This window comes from Talpa occidentalis, unplaced genomic scaffold, assembly GCF_014898055.3.
Source record: "Talpa occidentalis isolate TD23 unplaced genomic scaffold, MPIMG_talOcc4v2.1 talOcc4.12, whole genome shotgun sequence".
In the NCBI taxonomy this organism is placed as follows: Eukaryota; Metazoa; Chordata; class Mammalia; order Eulipotyphla; family Talpidae; genus Talpa; species Talpa occidentalis.
The window spans coordinates 22,838,484-22,853,224 of NW_023601212.1; the positions used below are offsets into that span (position 1 = coordinate 22,838,484).

At 38.7% G+C, this 14,741-nt stretch overlaps 3 protein-coding genes across 6 annotated transcripts in view; 2 read left to right on the forward strand and 1 right to left on the reverse strand.

The window, feature by feature from the left end:
• The window catches only part of LOC119240793 (olfactory receptor 4D5), a 388,728-nt gene that overhangs the window by 329,931 nt on the left and 44,056 nt on the right, over window positions 1-14,741 (forward strand). The window lies entirely within an intron of this gene.
• On the reverse strand, window positions 2,482-3,420 carry LOC119242095 (olfactory receptor 8D4-like). The gene has a single exon (XM_037507876.1). The coding sequence runs from the start codon at window positions 3,418-3,420 to the stop codon at window positions 2,482-2,484; it is 939 nt and encodes a 312-aa protein (XP_037363773.1).
• TMEM225 (transmembrane protein 225) lies at window positions 11,941-14,654 on the forward strand. Its single transcript, XM_037504304.2, has 4 exons — window positions 11,941-12,333; window positions 12,719-12,865; window positions 13,129-13,263; window positions 13,929-14,654. The coding sequence occupies exons 1-4, from the start codon at window positions 12,159-12,161 to the stop codon at window positions 14,150-14,152; spliced, it is 681 nt and encodes a 226-aa protein (XP_037360201.1). The 5' UTR covers window positions 11,941-12,158; the 3' UTR covers window positions 14,153-14,654.

Below are 14,741 nucleotides of genomic sequence, written 5' to 3' on the forward strand. Positions count from 1 at the left end.
TGGCTTCTCAGCTGCTATTATTTTCTTAGCTTTGTTAAGTTCTTCTGTGTACATTGGTCTTCAGCCAAACACTCAAGGTCATTCCTTTGAAGATTTATGCAACCTCTGTGTCTGTTTAACAACCCTCTTCTTGTGAGCCGTGTATGAACATTTCTAAAGCCTTCATTTCACCAAACTCTGATATCTGTCTCCTCAAACAGTCAGATTACTTTCCCTGCATGTGGTCTAAAAGTGCCCTGAGATGGAATGTGCTAGTGGTGACAAAGCTCATCTCATTTGTGTCTCTTCTCTCAGGAATCTCACTGCTAGGATACTTTATCCTCATAGTCTCAATATTGATTTCAAAAAATATATTTTACCTGTTTTTGCAGTTACTTATGGCAGGCACTGAACTCTGATCTCCATTTTTCTTATAGGCAGTGTGGAAGTTCTTCATTTACTAACATTTAAATTTTTTTTTCCTGAAGCTATTTGGAGGTGATTGAATTTTAAAATATTTAAATTATATGGTTTGAAGTTCTTAAACTACACATAATTTCACTTTCATTGAGTTAGTAATAATATTTTCATTGTTTTGAATTTATTCACTTTTTATTCTAGAAAATATCCATAATCAGTTTTATATATCCATGTATAGAAAAAAGATGTATTCTCAGGATACTGTAAATATTATATATGCAGAAGTTACATTTCAAATTTATTAATTATAAATTTTACAAAAGGCAGAGGTAGTTATAATCCTGAAACTGATTTCCTATGCAGGTGTAACACAAAATTCCATAAATTTAAACTGTGATTTACAGAAAGAGCACATCCAAGTCGCAAGTGTTCCTTAATTCTTGGTAGAATGAGGTCCCCAAATCAGTATGTAATCCCTCAACCAAGTGAACTGTTCTGTCCTATTTGTTACAAATGTAAATGTAAATCTCTCATGAAATTATAAATTTTTCTGCTCCTAATGCCGGCATGCCGACAAATTATTCGTTCCAGAGTATTTCATTAGACTCAGTAGTGTTCTCTGAGTTTCCAGCTGGCCAATAGTTTTTCTCTCCTTATCAATCACTTCAATATACACATAACACATATACACACATCTATATATTTTCTAATTATTTATATAGAAGACACTTTGTCAATATAAATAATCTACAAAACTTTACTTTTGAAACATACCAGTGGCTTCTGGTAAAGTCATACTCCTGATGTGATCTGGAATATGCCTTCTTCCTGAACCCCCTTTAGTCTCTCTCCTCTGTCATGAGTTTTTAGCCGTACTGCCCGTTTCTTGAATATGCCAAGTCTGTTACATCCTTCAGAATCTGTACCTGCTTCCTTTTTACATACTCTTTTCTTCTCAGTCAGATTTTGTTAAGTTTCTTCTTCTACCAGTGTTGCCCACAATCCACTGACAAAATATGCCTCACTTCTTTGAAAGCATTATTTATACCTCATTATCATGCTTGTTTATTAAATTACTTCTGTAATAGATGCCACTCACTCATCCACAAAATGTAATTAGAAACCTTGTCCATATTCACATGGTATTTCAGCATGTAAGGGAGCACCCAGTACATACTGTCCATAATCATATGCTGAGAAATGAATTAATGGACACATCATATTCTGTATATGGTGGATTATCTTCTTTATTGTTTTAACAGTTTCTTGGGACAATAAAGTTTTTCTTGTTTAATTCAAAAAGTATGAGGAGGAAATTAAAAACATAGAGCTTACATCCTGGATTAAGTGCCAACTCAAAGAATTACACAGGAAGTTTTAAATACTGCACATATGTTTGGGATACAGAAAAACTGCTGAATTTTAGATAAAATTGTATAAATATGGTATAGTCATCTAGATAGTCTCAGTCTAATCCTCTGATCACCAGACCAAATACTGGGGCCTTGTTGGCTTAGCCCTTTACTGGACTTCCTCACTGAATTCATGTTTGATATAACATTGACCTTTAATAAGTCCTTAAAAAAATGAAAAAGTTCTTTTGTTGTAAATTGTACTTATTATATTTGTCACACTCTTTAGGATTTCCTATGCTAATTTCTCCAAGAAAAAATATTCTTTCAAGTAAGATATATGAGAGAAAAGACTTAGTCTAATCAACAGGAATTTGGTATGGTTTTTATCTGATGTGCCAGACTTATATATCATGATTTCATTTTTTATTGGCCTTGTTAACAAAACTAAACATAATTATTGATGTTCAATCCAGAATGGAATTAAACATTAACATTTAGTATTTTATATTACATATTCGATGTTTTACATTTAAAGATATTATGTGTGCACTTATTAGTAATCTCAATATAAAATTTCAGATATTTTTTCAAGGGTATATCTGTACAAAACTTTATCAATAACTACATCTATATTTTCACCTCACTTCCAATTTTTTTAAATAGTCAGGATATAAACACAACACACATATGTATCATTATAATGCATAAGTAATTCTTAAAAATCATATTAATTAGAAGATGTTTTTCTCTTTAAGAGTTTTTTCACGGCATTTTGGACTTCCTTGTTCCTCATACTATAAATCAGTGGGTTCAGCATGGGAATCACCATGGTGTAAAATACGGATGTTACTTTTTCCTGGATGGCTGAACTGCTGGCAGTAGGTTTGAGATATGTGGAAATGAGAGACCCATAGAAAATAAGAACAGCTGTCAAGTGGGAGCCACAGGTGTTGAAAGTTTTGGCCCTGCCCTCTTTAGATTGGATGCGGAGGATGCTGGAAATGATGAAAGCATAGGAAGTGATGATTGTTACGCTGGGGGTTACCATATTAAATCCACCAACAACAAAGATCAAAATTTCATCGATGTAAGTGCTAGAACAGGAGAGTTTAATAAGAGGATTTATGTCACAGAAATAATGTTTAATGATATTGGGTCCACAATAATCCAAAGGTAGCAAACAACCGTCAAAGACCATAGCAAAGAAAACACCTACTAAGAAGACACCAGCCACCAGAAGAGAACAGACCCGCGGGGACATGATGACATTGTAGAGCAGGGGGCTGCAGATGGCGACATAGCGATCATAGGCCATTGCCGCCAACATGTAGCACTCACAAACGGCAAACATACAGAAAAAAAAGAACTGAGTCATGCATCCAGCAAAAGAGATATATTTATCTCTGCTTAAAATCATTACCAGTGTTTTTGGGATAATAACAGAAGAATAGCAGAAATCTATAAAAGATAAACTGCTGAGGAAATAGTACATGGGTATGTGAAGTTGAGAACTCAATGCAATTGTCGAGATCATGCCAAGATTTCCCACCACTGTAACTATATAAATCCCCAAGAAGAGGAAGAAAAGGGGCAGCTGAAGCTCTGGTTGGTCAGTTAATCCTGAAAGAAAAAAGCCGTTCACTCTGGACTGATTTCTTATATCCATCCTCCTGTGGAAATCTGTGGAGATCAAAAAGGAAATAATCCAATTAGGCAGAGACCCAACTCAGCTCCCATTCCTGACTTCAGGTTCTACATTCCCTTTGCACCTGTTCTGTTCCTCCTTTGAGGACAGATTCTTACCCTCCAGAAAGTCAGCAGTAAGATTCAACAATCAAAAAGCTTCTGCCTACCTACAGATTTAGGAACCATGCATAAACTTTCATATCCAGTCCAGTGTCTCAAATTCTTTTAGCAAAAGTATGTAACCTTTAAATGCAGTGTTAGAATGAAGATTAGTGCTGGAGACCACGGAGGAGGCTTTCCAAAGCAAATCAGCTTAGGAGGGGCATGAAGAAAGGGCTGTGGGCTGAGAAAATACCTCTGCTGAGGACACACTTGCCTAGGTATGACCTGATTCCAGTACTTCAACAGAGAAGCTGCCTCTTTTTAAGGCCTGTCATGATTTTTGGTTAGGTTTCCTAGTGTTTTCAGCAGATATTAATTCCGGGGCCGTGATAATAGGTGTACATGAAGTCAGTATCCCAGGATGCTATGATTTCATACATGAGGAGTTAAACAAGTTCCTTAACTGGAGGATATTTCAGAATCTCCAAAACAATGATAGAACACACAATAATTTCAAACTTAGAAAAAAATGTCTCATAGCATTATATTGCTCAGTACTGTTGAGAAAACTGAGTTTTCATACTGACTGTCTCTGATTTAATCTAATCCTAAATTTACTGCCTGGTCAGAAGCTTGTCCTTGCACTTCAGTAGCTGCGTGGTAGAATGGCAGCCTCCCCAGCCTGTGTCTGCTCTCAGAATCTCTGACTGCTTTCTGGGCTCGCTTGACTTCTCTCAGGAAGCCTCTGAGCTGGATTTAATGCACTTCTGCTAGTGCTGCCACTTTAAGAAAAGCAGCATCCCAGGTATTTGTGTTTCCACAGTAGGGCTCTCGTAGAACCCAGTTTCACCCAGAATTCTCCCAGGGTTGGACAGAGATGATGCATGTAGGGCTGCCTGTTCTGCATGTAGGGTGCAGTCACATCATGATTTCTGAAAAGCTGTCTTTTTTTCCCCCCAGTATTGGACAACCTCCCAAGTCCTCTTTAGTCTCTCAATCTGTCTCTCTCTTTTCCATGTTTACCCAGTGATTACAAAGAGCCCCACTCAGACAGCTGCTTTAGTAAATTCTATATGACCAGCCCAGGATCTACCTGTCTTTTGGCTTTTCAAGAAGCTATTCATGTGTTCCTTCTTCCAGTTTGTTACTGTTCTATGGGAGACACTTCCTCTGGGCCCCTGGAGTTCCCTATGATGTTGGTGCCTCCTTCTGATTTCCCAAGTCAGTTTAAAGAAGAAAGTTTCCTAACACTGCACATGTCTTCTCTGAGCAAGTTCCAATTCTATTCTTCACTCTTCTGCTTTTTTTTCCTATCCTGAGGGATGAAGCTAGAGGAATCATGTGCAAAAGAGTAAAAGCCCCATTGTGCTGAGTGTTAATACCATACTCTGGTGTCCTCTTTTCGCTAGTCCTTGCCAAATAGCACATACTGGTGTAGCCCAGTCACAGAGAAGACACAGAGAAATATCAAAGATATGTTCAGGGAGACTGTGTACTTACCATCAATCTGTTTCATCATGCTTTCATACTGTCCTTAGTGTTGCAGACAATATCTATACTCCTCAAATGTCTGATTCCATGCATTTTCTCTGTTTCTTTTTTTATGCCTGTCCTGCAGCTGACTGACTCTATCTAAACCAGCTACTTCTTTTTCCTATTTCCTAAATGAGTCTGTGTGGTATGTCCTTGCTACTCAATATGTAGTCCACAAACTGGCCTCCCCCATCCATCACTGAAATCTACCAGGCCATGCCCTAACCCACAGCACTGAATCAGAATCTGCATTTTAATGATCTCTGGACACAATGTGAGTGTACATAGAACGTGAGAGGCACTATTTGGCTTATTCTCCTTTAGAATTGAAATCTTTATGTTCTTATTTTGTACTTTGAACCTCTTTTTGCATTTCAGTGCCTGACAGCACTATTTAAAGACCATCTTTGAAAACATCTTAAAAGAAGAGCTTTCTTGCATGATTCTGCACAATTTTCAGTAGAACTGTACAATTTTATATTTTAGTAATTTGACACCTATATGTAGACTTGAGATTCCTGGCAGTGTAATACGCCAGTTGTTATACAACAAACATTATACAAATGTATCTTTAATCTACATAGAAAGTGAGCAATGATAATTGGTATCTACTTTATCTGTCTGCTAAATAGTGATTCCTCTAGGTTAGGACTAAATTTTTTATATTACAATTTTGGCCACCCTTCAAATAATATACTGCTCTGTTTTACCTGTTTCGGTCCTCATGTAATTCTAGAAATTCAAAACAAAATTTAGCAGTTTGAATGGTGTTTTTAAATATTTCAGTGTATCACAAACTATTATTAAGATGATAACAATTAAGGCTATTACAAAGGTGGGGTCTTAAACAGTATTGCCAAATAGAAATATAATGAACATCATTGTGTAATTTCAATGATTGTAGAAGCCCATTTTTTTAAAAAGTAAAAGCAAACCACTGAAGTAAATTTTAATGCAATAGTTTATCTGATCATTCAGATCATTTAATTTTAACAAAAAATGATATAAAAATTATGATTACATAATTTAAATTCTGTTTTGACTAAATTTTTGCAGTTCATAGTGAATTTTATTCTGCAGCATTTTCCACAACAAAGGACCCACATTTCAGTGCTCAGTATCCATATGCTACATATATGACTACAATTTGAGCAGCACGGGTGTAGCAAATATTTTTTTCCTACATTTTGCTTTGTCAAATATCAATTTTCTTTTATAATGAGGAAAAAATATAGTACAGAAGTATGAGAAAGAACACTGAACTAGAAATCACTATATTTAGTTTCAAGAGCAACTCTTAAGATTTACAGTATAACATTTGACTCATCAGAGTGTCTCTATGAGCTTCCTATTTTAATCAGTAAAAAAAATGAACACTTCAAAGGATTATTGTACAAGTTAAGGAATTCAATTTATGAACACAATTTGTGCATTGCAAGGTCTGCATAAACTTACTTGTAGTATTTTAATTCTATTTCCGGGGCTGGTGATTTCACAGATTAATTCACAGATTAGCCTCTAGGACCCTTAGACAAGGTGAGTGGACAGTGCATACTGAATCCAGATGGATGTCCAAGGCCTGCTCCCTCTAGACCAGGGCTCAGTGACCTGCAAACATGCAGAAGCCTTTGTGCTCATGTGGATGATCAGAGTTGATTTTAGAGCATATTTTAACAGCTACAAAATATGATCATCATACCTCTGAAACTCACCTTCCCCTCCTGAAGACTAGCTGAATGTTGCTTCTCCTAGCCTCATTGCGTTAGGAATAAAGATGGATTGATTATACTTTTCTTCCTTTGATGTCTAAACAACCACAACTAACATGAATCAGGTTTAAGTGCAACTGTGGCTACCCTTCTTAGTTCAAGTATTTTATTTCTGGTAATAGTAAGACAAGTCGTTCCCAAGGGCTTCTTATCTCCTGAGGTTTAGCAGACTATATAGTGTAACAAGTGTCATTTAGCTCGCCTATCAAACTCTTCTTATAATGAAACCTCACTTTGTCATACGGTCCAGAGTAATGCAGTTGTTATTGTCCAACATTAGAATATATTTAGATTGCAATGATAATGAGAATAAATGATAAAGAAAATATAATTTTCTCATAGAGAGTATTAAAAATAGAGGTGGTTCCCTAAATACGCATTTTTTTTTTTTTTTTGGTGGGACCCTCACCGGCGCCTGGGGAATGAACCAGTGCTGCAGAGGCTGAGGACAGCCTCGCAGCCCAGCGCTCAACTGCTACGCCACCAGGGGAGGCCCAAATACACATTTTTATAACACTAATGAAGGAATCTTTTTTATTTACCCATCAATTATATTTTGAACACCTTTTGTACTTGGGAATCTGAAAGAGGAATCCACATTAGGCCCTAAAAACATTACATTCTAGTGGGCAGAGTATTACCCAACAACTCCTCAAGAAATTGTTGAATGACTAAGCATGAGGAGTTGTGTGTGCTCAGAGTTGGAGCACATCACTGCTCTCCATAGTGAGAAAGACATTCTTTATGTATGGGTAGAATTTACTGATTTATTTATAGAATTTAAACATACATTAGAGGTAGGAAGAATTAACTGAAGGTAAGAGGATACAAAGAGATATTAAATATATTGATATGATCATCACCACTGGGTCCTACATCCCCCATCTAAGCACTAATCAGTCCAGATGCTGCTTAGCATCTGTAGTCAGACCTGATAGTGCATGTTCAAGGTGTTTTGGCTGCAGACCAGATATATCTATCAGTCAGAACAGCTTTTTTCTTTCCTGTATGGAAAATAGTGGGTGACACAGAAATGATGAATTATAGAGTCAGGCGAGGTAGTGCAAGTCATGGATATTTAGGGGGACGGTATCATTTTTGCTTCATTTATTTTCTGTCTTTCAAACTCTTGTTAAGCCATGGCCTTTAGTTGGTGTGTTTCTTTAGGTGGGAAAGAAACACAGGTCCACACTCTGCCTCCTTGCACTGTTGTTCTCAGTATATTAATACTAGTGAGGGTTGCTGTTCCATGTGATCTGCATCCTGTGCCAGCTCCCACCAGGCACCCTGGCCTTTGTTCCTTTTCCATCTAGCCATGGGACTTTAACCTTAATGGAGCCCAGGATCTGTGCAGAAAGGACATGTGGCTTAAGTGTGTTCCCTGGGTGGTAGTTCTCCAGAAATCTATCCAATAAATCCTAATGTACGCCAGTATTGTAAATAAATTTCTACTAAAATTAATAATTTCTGTTTTAGATATTTGAATAGTGTGAGTAGGCAAAGGGACATGACTCAGAGTAAAATGTCTAAGAGCTTCATGCTCTTAGATTTCAAATCTCTATGAGAATGGACAAGCTTATCGTACCAGGTTAAATTGATCAAATCAAATTTTTCATTTCTCTCCACTTGAATCCCTCAAGAATTCCTGGCCTTGATGATACAGAGACTTGAACATGGTCCTGATGATCTCACATGCCATGTCCAGGGTGGGTCTGTTCTGTCCCTCTGTCCATAGCCATCCCCACAACAATGGGGAAGAAAAGGTGAAAGGTGTTGATATGTGTTGTGTGCTGACCTAGGCACTGTGTGAACTTGATCCCAGTTCCCAGTAGAAAGTACTCAGCAAAGAGAACACTTAGCTCCATTTTCCTTGTGAGACTAATGGATTTAGGAGTGATGATGACATTTGCTCAAAGTCACACATCTGCTAAGATGCAGAGTTGGGAAAGAAATCCAGAGATGCTTCATACCAGCGTCCATGCTTTTTTGCCCAAAGAGGAAAGAATGTAGGATGATGGCAGTTTACATTGAGAGTCATAAAGTGAGTTTTTAGGGTCCTCCTATGTGATCTGATACACATCACTAAATATGGGAGCAAACACAGATTCTGGGAGTGGAGTCAGCCCAGTCATAAAGCCAGTGCTCTGGCTAATGTAATACCTGCTAGTCTTTTATCTCTGACCACTGCAAAAATTATGTGATTCAAAATTTCACATAGATATTCAGGTGATTCTTGAAGGAAGCCCCAGAAGTAAAGACACCTTAGATTCAGAGCTCCATACTAGTAGGTTCCTGCACACAGTGGAAGAGGGTAAGAGGACAAGGAAAACAACCATGACTATGTCCCATACCATGTCCCGCTGTCAGCACTATCACTGAAAGTGACTCTTAACTGTTATTGTGCTGAGAAATTACCTGGGGGCCTGGTAAAAGTGGGATCCACCCTCTGAAGTTCTGATTCTGAAAGTCTAGGGTTGGATAAAGGGATCTTTAATTTCAGAAGCATTCCAGACAGGCACATAATCACAATGCTCGGGCTAAAGGGTAGCAAAATGCCCTTACCCAGTTCTGCACATCAGGGAACTCATCCTGAAGGCCCGCACCTCGGGACACATCCTGCTGAAGGTGGGAGCAGAGAAGCCAGTGGCCTGAAGTGGCATGTGAGGGGCAGCAAAGCAAGGACCATGCACTTGTGCTGTGTAGATACTGTGCGATAACACCCCCTTTACAACTTTCACCAAGACCCAACTGTGAAGGGGAATGCCCACTTCTCTCTATGCCCAGGGCTCACACAGACCCTTGGTGCCATTCCCTTCAGCCAGATGTCAGGCATGACTATTTCAGCTTGGACAGGAATCAGACTACTCAGGTCTCAGGTAGCTTAAATCTTTATATCCTAAATATTCATCTTATATCATTTTATATCTTTCTAGCATATCTTTTTGTAAGTTAAAATATTTATGTCTCCAAAAAACCTCTCCTACTTTCTATTCGCCATCATTTTACTGAAAATCCCATAATCACCAATAACATCCTTATTGTCAAAGTAAGTGACATATGTGCAACTGCCTAACTTGTTTTCTCTGTAGCTCAGTTGCTCAATCTCTCTTCAAAACTCTAGCCTCTTTTTATTTCCTCAGCAACAAGTTTTTAAAAATATTTTTTCCTTTTTTTTTTTTGATTGAGGCATCATTTGTTTATAACATTGTAAATGATTCAAGGGAGTATATTCTCACCTCCCCAGGTGCATGTCACCAAACATTTGCATTTTTTACCTTCTCATTATTTCTTTGCTTTTTCTCATAATGTTGGTGTTCTCCAGAATTTCCTTCCCTTTTCTGGTCACGTTCTATGCAATATAGTGATTGATGATACACACACCAGTGTTTCAACTAGCTCTCTTGCTGACACCCTAATCTGTATTCAAGTTCCAGAAACAAATCCTGCCTATTGTTGTCCTGCAGATACCTTAAACCTAACCCAGAGTGGTCTTTACCAACTTTTTCCTTTTCGGGTTTGTGCTTCCTCCCATAATTTACATTTTATAATGGCCTCATTGACTACTGTCCTTCCTACCTGGAAATTTGGTTTCATCTTTGTCTTGCATTTTAGTAATTTCTCACATCCTCTAAGTTTCTCTAATCTGACTACACCTTTATATCTTTACTATCATTATATGTTAAAACTGGTCTCACTCATAGCAGGAATTTTAGAAAACCTAAATAAGAGACCAGGAAAAAGACTAATTATAATAAAGTAAAAATCAAAATCAACAAGCAAGGGGGCTCCCTGGTGGCGCAAGGGTTTAAGCACTGCACTATGAAGCAATCCGCAGCCTCTGCAGCGCAAGTTCGAGCCCCAGCCCACCAGTGAAAAACCCACATGGGGAAGCAGACCTTTCCTGTCTTGCCCGCTGCTCTCCTTAGCAGTGTATTTCAGTCAGTCTGTCTGTTCTGTTCCCCACTCTGTCTCTGGTGGATCCTCTCACCCCCTGCATCTCTGGCCTGTGTCCCAGCTCTTATATGCATAAATAAATAAATATTTAAAAAAATTAACAAGCAACTATAAACCAGAGACTTGAATATTTTAACCAAGGAATTCTATCTCTATGGATCTAGCACAGAAATAAAAGCATCCATATGGAGTAGTGCAATAATATAAGCTGGTGGCTGGCTGGCTGGGTCTCCTGGGAGGGCATGAGACACTGGGCTGCTCTAGCACTTCCCTGGCACAAATCTTGGACCTTGAAACTACGGGCAACATCCTAAATTTTGAATGCTCATTCACTTTCGTGATGCCACTTATCTGACTACTCATGTCAATGGTCTTCAATTCCTTCTTCTTTTCACTGGTTCTTTCTTTTTTTTTTTAAATAATAAATTTTATTTTTATATTCCCCATACAATTGCAACCCCCCCATTCTGACCCCAATCCCTCCCCTCCCGCCCCCCACCTCCCAAAAAGTGTCTCTGGTTCATAGTTTTTTGTTGATTTTGATTTTCACTTTCTTATAGTTATTCATTTTCCTGGTCCCTTATTTAAGTTTTCTAGATTCCTGCTATGAGTGAGACCATCTGGTATTTTTCTTTTTCTTTCTGGCTTATTTCACTGAGCATGATCCCTTCCAGCTCCATCCATGTTGCTGCAAATTGCATGTGTTTATCTTTTTTGAATGCTGAGTAATATTCCATGGTATATATGTACCACATCTTCTTGATCCAGTCATCTGTTTTTGGGCATTTGGGCTGTTTCCAAAGCTTAGCTATTATAAATAGTGCTGCTATAAACATAGGGGTGCAGGTGTTCTTTGGAATGGATGTTTCTGTGTCCTTTGGGTAAATACCTAGGAGTGGAATTGCTGGATCATATGGAAGCTCTATGTTTAGTAGGTCCAGAATTGGAACACATAATTCTAAAGTAACATGGGACCTCCTTAGTCATGCATATCTGAGTCATTTCAAGGTCTCTATGTATGATTCCATAACTAGAGATTCTTTCTGTGAAATTACATCTCCTTCTATATCTGGTAGCACACTCAGGAACGTTGGTCCTTCCACTGCACTTGCTACAGGTCAAGGGTCAGACCAATAGAAGATTCCATGACAGTTAGCAATCCTGACAGCAGACTGGCCCAGTTATAGGAGTAGTGAAGGGTGAATTTATTTTCTCTGTTCCATCGTCTATTTCAGCATCTGCCACAGCCACTGCCACAACAACCACTAAAAGTCTACATCTTGGCTTTCTTGTGAGGACTAAAATCAGAGAAGAGACGTGAGATATTGATGGTAGTCTTGGCTTGTAGTCCCCACTCACAATGCTGCATATATCAACCAGAAAGATCCAGGCGACCAACATGTTCTTCTCCTCGTGGGGCTTAGTCTTCTTGACAGTAGGAATCCCTGTGGAAGAATGGGTCAGATTGAAATTGAAAACACAAAAATATATAAGTCACAATCCTTGGATATGTTGCACTACGGTTTGGCCAGAAGGTCAGAATTATACTAAGGAAAGAGATGGGTCCAAAGGGAGGGTTCATCTTTCCTTGACTTTCACTTGTCTCACCAGCTTATCTGTGATTCTCCAGGTAACCTCCTCAGGTTGCAGAGTGTCCACTTCCAGTGAGTTCCTTGAAGAGTATAGAAGAAAGGGAAACTTACTGAGATAGAAGCTAGAGAATAGTTTCTTCTGCTTCTCTTTCCTATGCAGTTAAGGCTCCCTGACTCTTTAATATTCTCTTCCATTTTTATTATTTAATCCTATCTTGCACCGCTCCTCCTGCCCCCGTCCCCACTTAGCCATCGGTGGCTCCTGTGTGGAAATGAGCCTAGAAGAAATATCTGTCCTTCTCTCAATTAAGATTCTCCTTTCCAACAGATAAACTGGAAGTGGTCAGGATCATGATGATGTTGGTCCTCAGCCTTTCCTTCCTCCATAACTTGTTCCTGGGCTTGGAATATACCTATATGATTCCTCGCATGAAATACATCCACTTCATCCCTGTCATCCTCAGTTTCCTCACAGGTAATTTTGTGGCTCTCCTAAAACAGGCTTGGTGGTGTCCTTGATTTGTGGGTCCAGGCTGCATTCTCTCACACGGCCTTCCCAGTTCTGTGGCTCAGGTATGCAGCTTCATTGACACGTTCCCACTGGAGTGGAGTTTGTCTTTGTCTAAGACACAGTGGTACAGGGTGGAGGCATGGCAGTCAGGCGTATCTTGGGTTAATACTTGAGTGAACGAGCTAAATTCCTCAGCAAAGACTTTTCTCCTTTTGTCTGGACATCAGGTATCCTTCTATTCTCTGCACTCCTTCTGTATCACCAAAAGCTAAGACAAGGTCAAGCCGTGTACTACACTAGTTACAAGATCACCTGGATCACTTTCATTGCCTACTTAAATGTTTTCTGCTTTATTGCCTCTGGTGAGTCTCCAGGGCCCTTGAGAGTAGAGAGAAAGCATGGGAAAGAAGGGTGGGTGGGAGAAGTTCCATCCCTGCACTTTCAGTCACTAAAGTTCAAGGAGACTCAGCCTTCAAGGACATTCCTACAAGGACAGAGTTGGAGGTTGGGACTGTGTATGAAATGGCCAGGATGCTGCCTTGCAAGGTGACTCCTCATTTCCACCTTTTCTAATGCCTTTGAGCTAGTCTCTACTTTGGGCACAGATGACCAGCAAAGTCACGACTGGGAAGAGTGACTGAGGTGGAATGCTCACTTGTGTGGAGCAGCACAGTGACCCTCGGTATACTGTTCAGGCAATATGTGGTCAAAGAGGCTACATCTGATGCTGAATGTCCACCCATCAACACTGGGCACCCTCCTTTACTAAGACTATAATTTCATTTGAAATTGCTCTAAGTCAGAATTATGTCCACTTTTAAACAGAATCCTTAATTTAATTGAATGGTGTAGCATTTAAGCAATTCTGCATACACTCCCAGACTTTTACACTAAAGACTGCTTCATGGCTTGGGGCAGTTTGTAGGGATCCCTGGGGCTGTGGGTTAGGGTCTCTTTGCCAAAACATAGGGAAATGTGATTTTTTCATTGATCCTTCATTGCACTCCCTGGCTTCTCTTTTCCCTAGGAATCCTTTCTCTTGTAGCACAGTCCCATTTGTGTTCCTGTCTGAACATCATCCATATATGTCCTGTAGAAAGTCTGGATACAGAGCCATCTGAGATTTCTGTGAAACCTATTTCATTATCAGAATGCACTGCAATGCCTCGTAGTATTGTCCGTTCTAGCTACAGGGAAGATTCTCTAAGCAAACCACACATCCAAACACATCATGTAACCTGGGCTCTATGACCTGACCTGCTCATCTTAATGAAAATAGCTTTGTGTATGTGTACTATATGTATCACCCACTGTGTTGTTTCTGTTTGGCATATGTAAATTAACTGTGACTGGGATGGGGTCTGAAGAAGATCCAGAAGATAGCATTTTTATTTTTGTCCTGGCCTGCTAAACAAATAGTTTCTTTTACAACATCTATTATTAATGTAATAAATATTGTCATATAATGATTACTTGCTGTATTGTTAACTTTGTATGTCCCAAAGATTTAGAATAATATATAATAGCTTTTGTTTATGTTTTATTGTGAAAAGTTTCAAATATTCAGAAAGAATACAAAACAATATGATAAACACCTGTGTACACATCACCCAACTTGATGAAATTTGATCATCATGCCCTATTTGCTTGAGATATTTTAAAATTAAATTTAGAGACATAACTGGTGCTCTGCTAAAAACTTTCCTAATCTTATTTTCCTACCTGTTTTATCATCAGAATATACTTTTGATGATGCATTGCTGATCATTTTCCATAGTGATTTTTTACTATACATGTATACTTTTTTACTATACATGTATACTATATGTTTATAAAAATT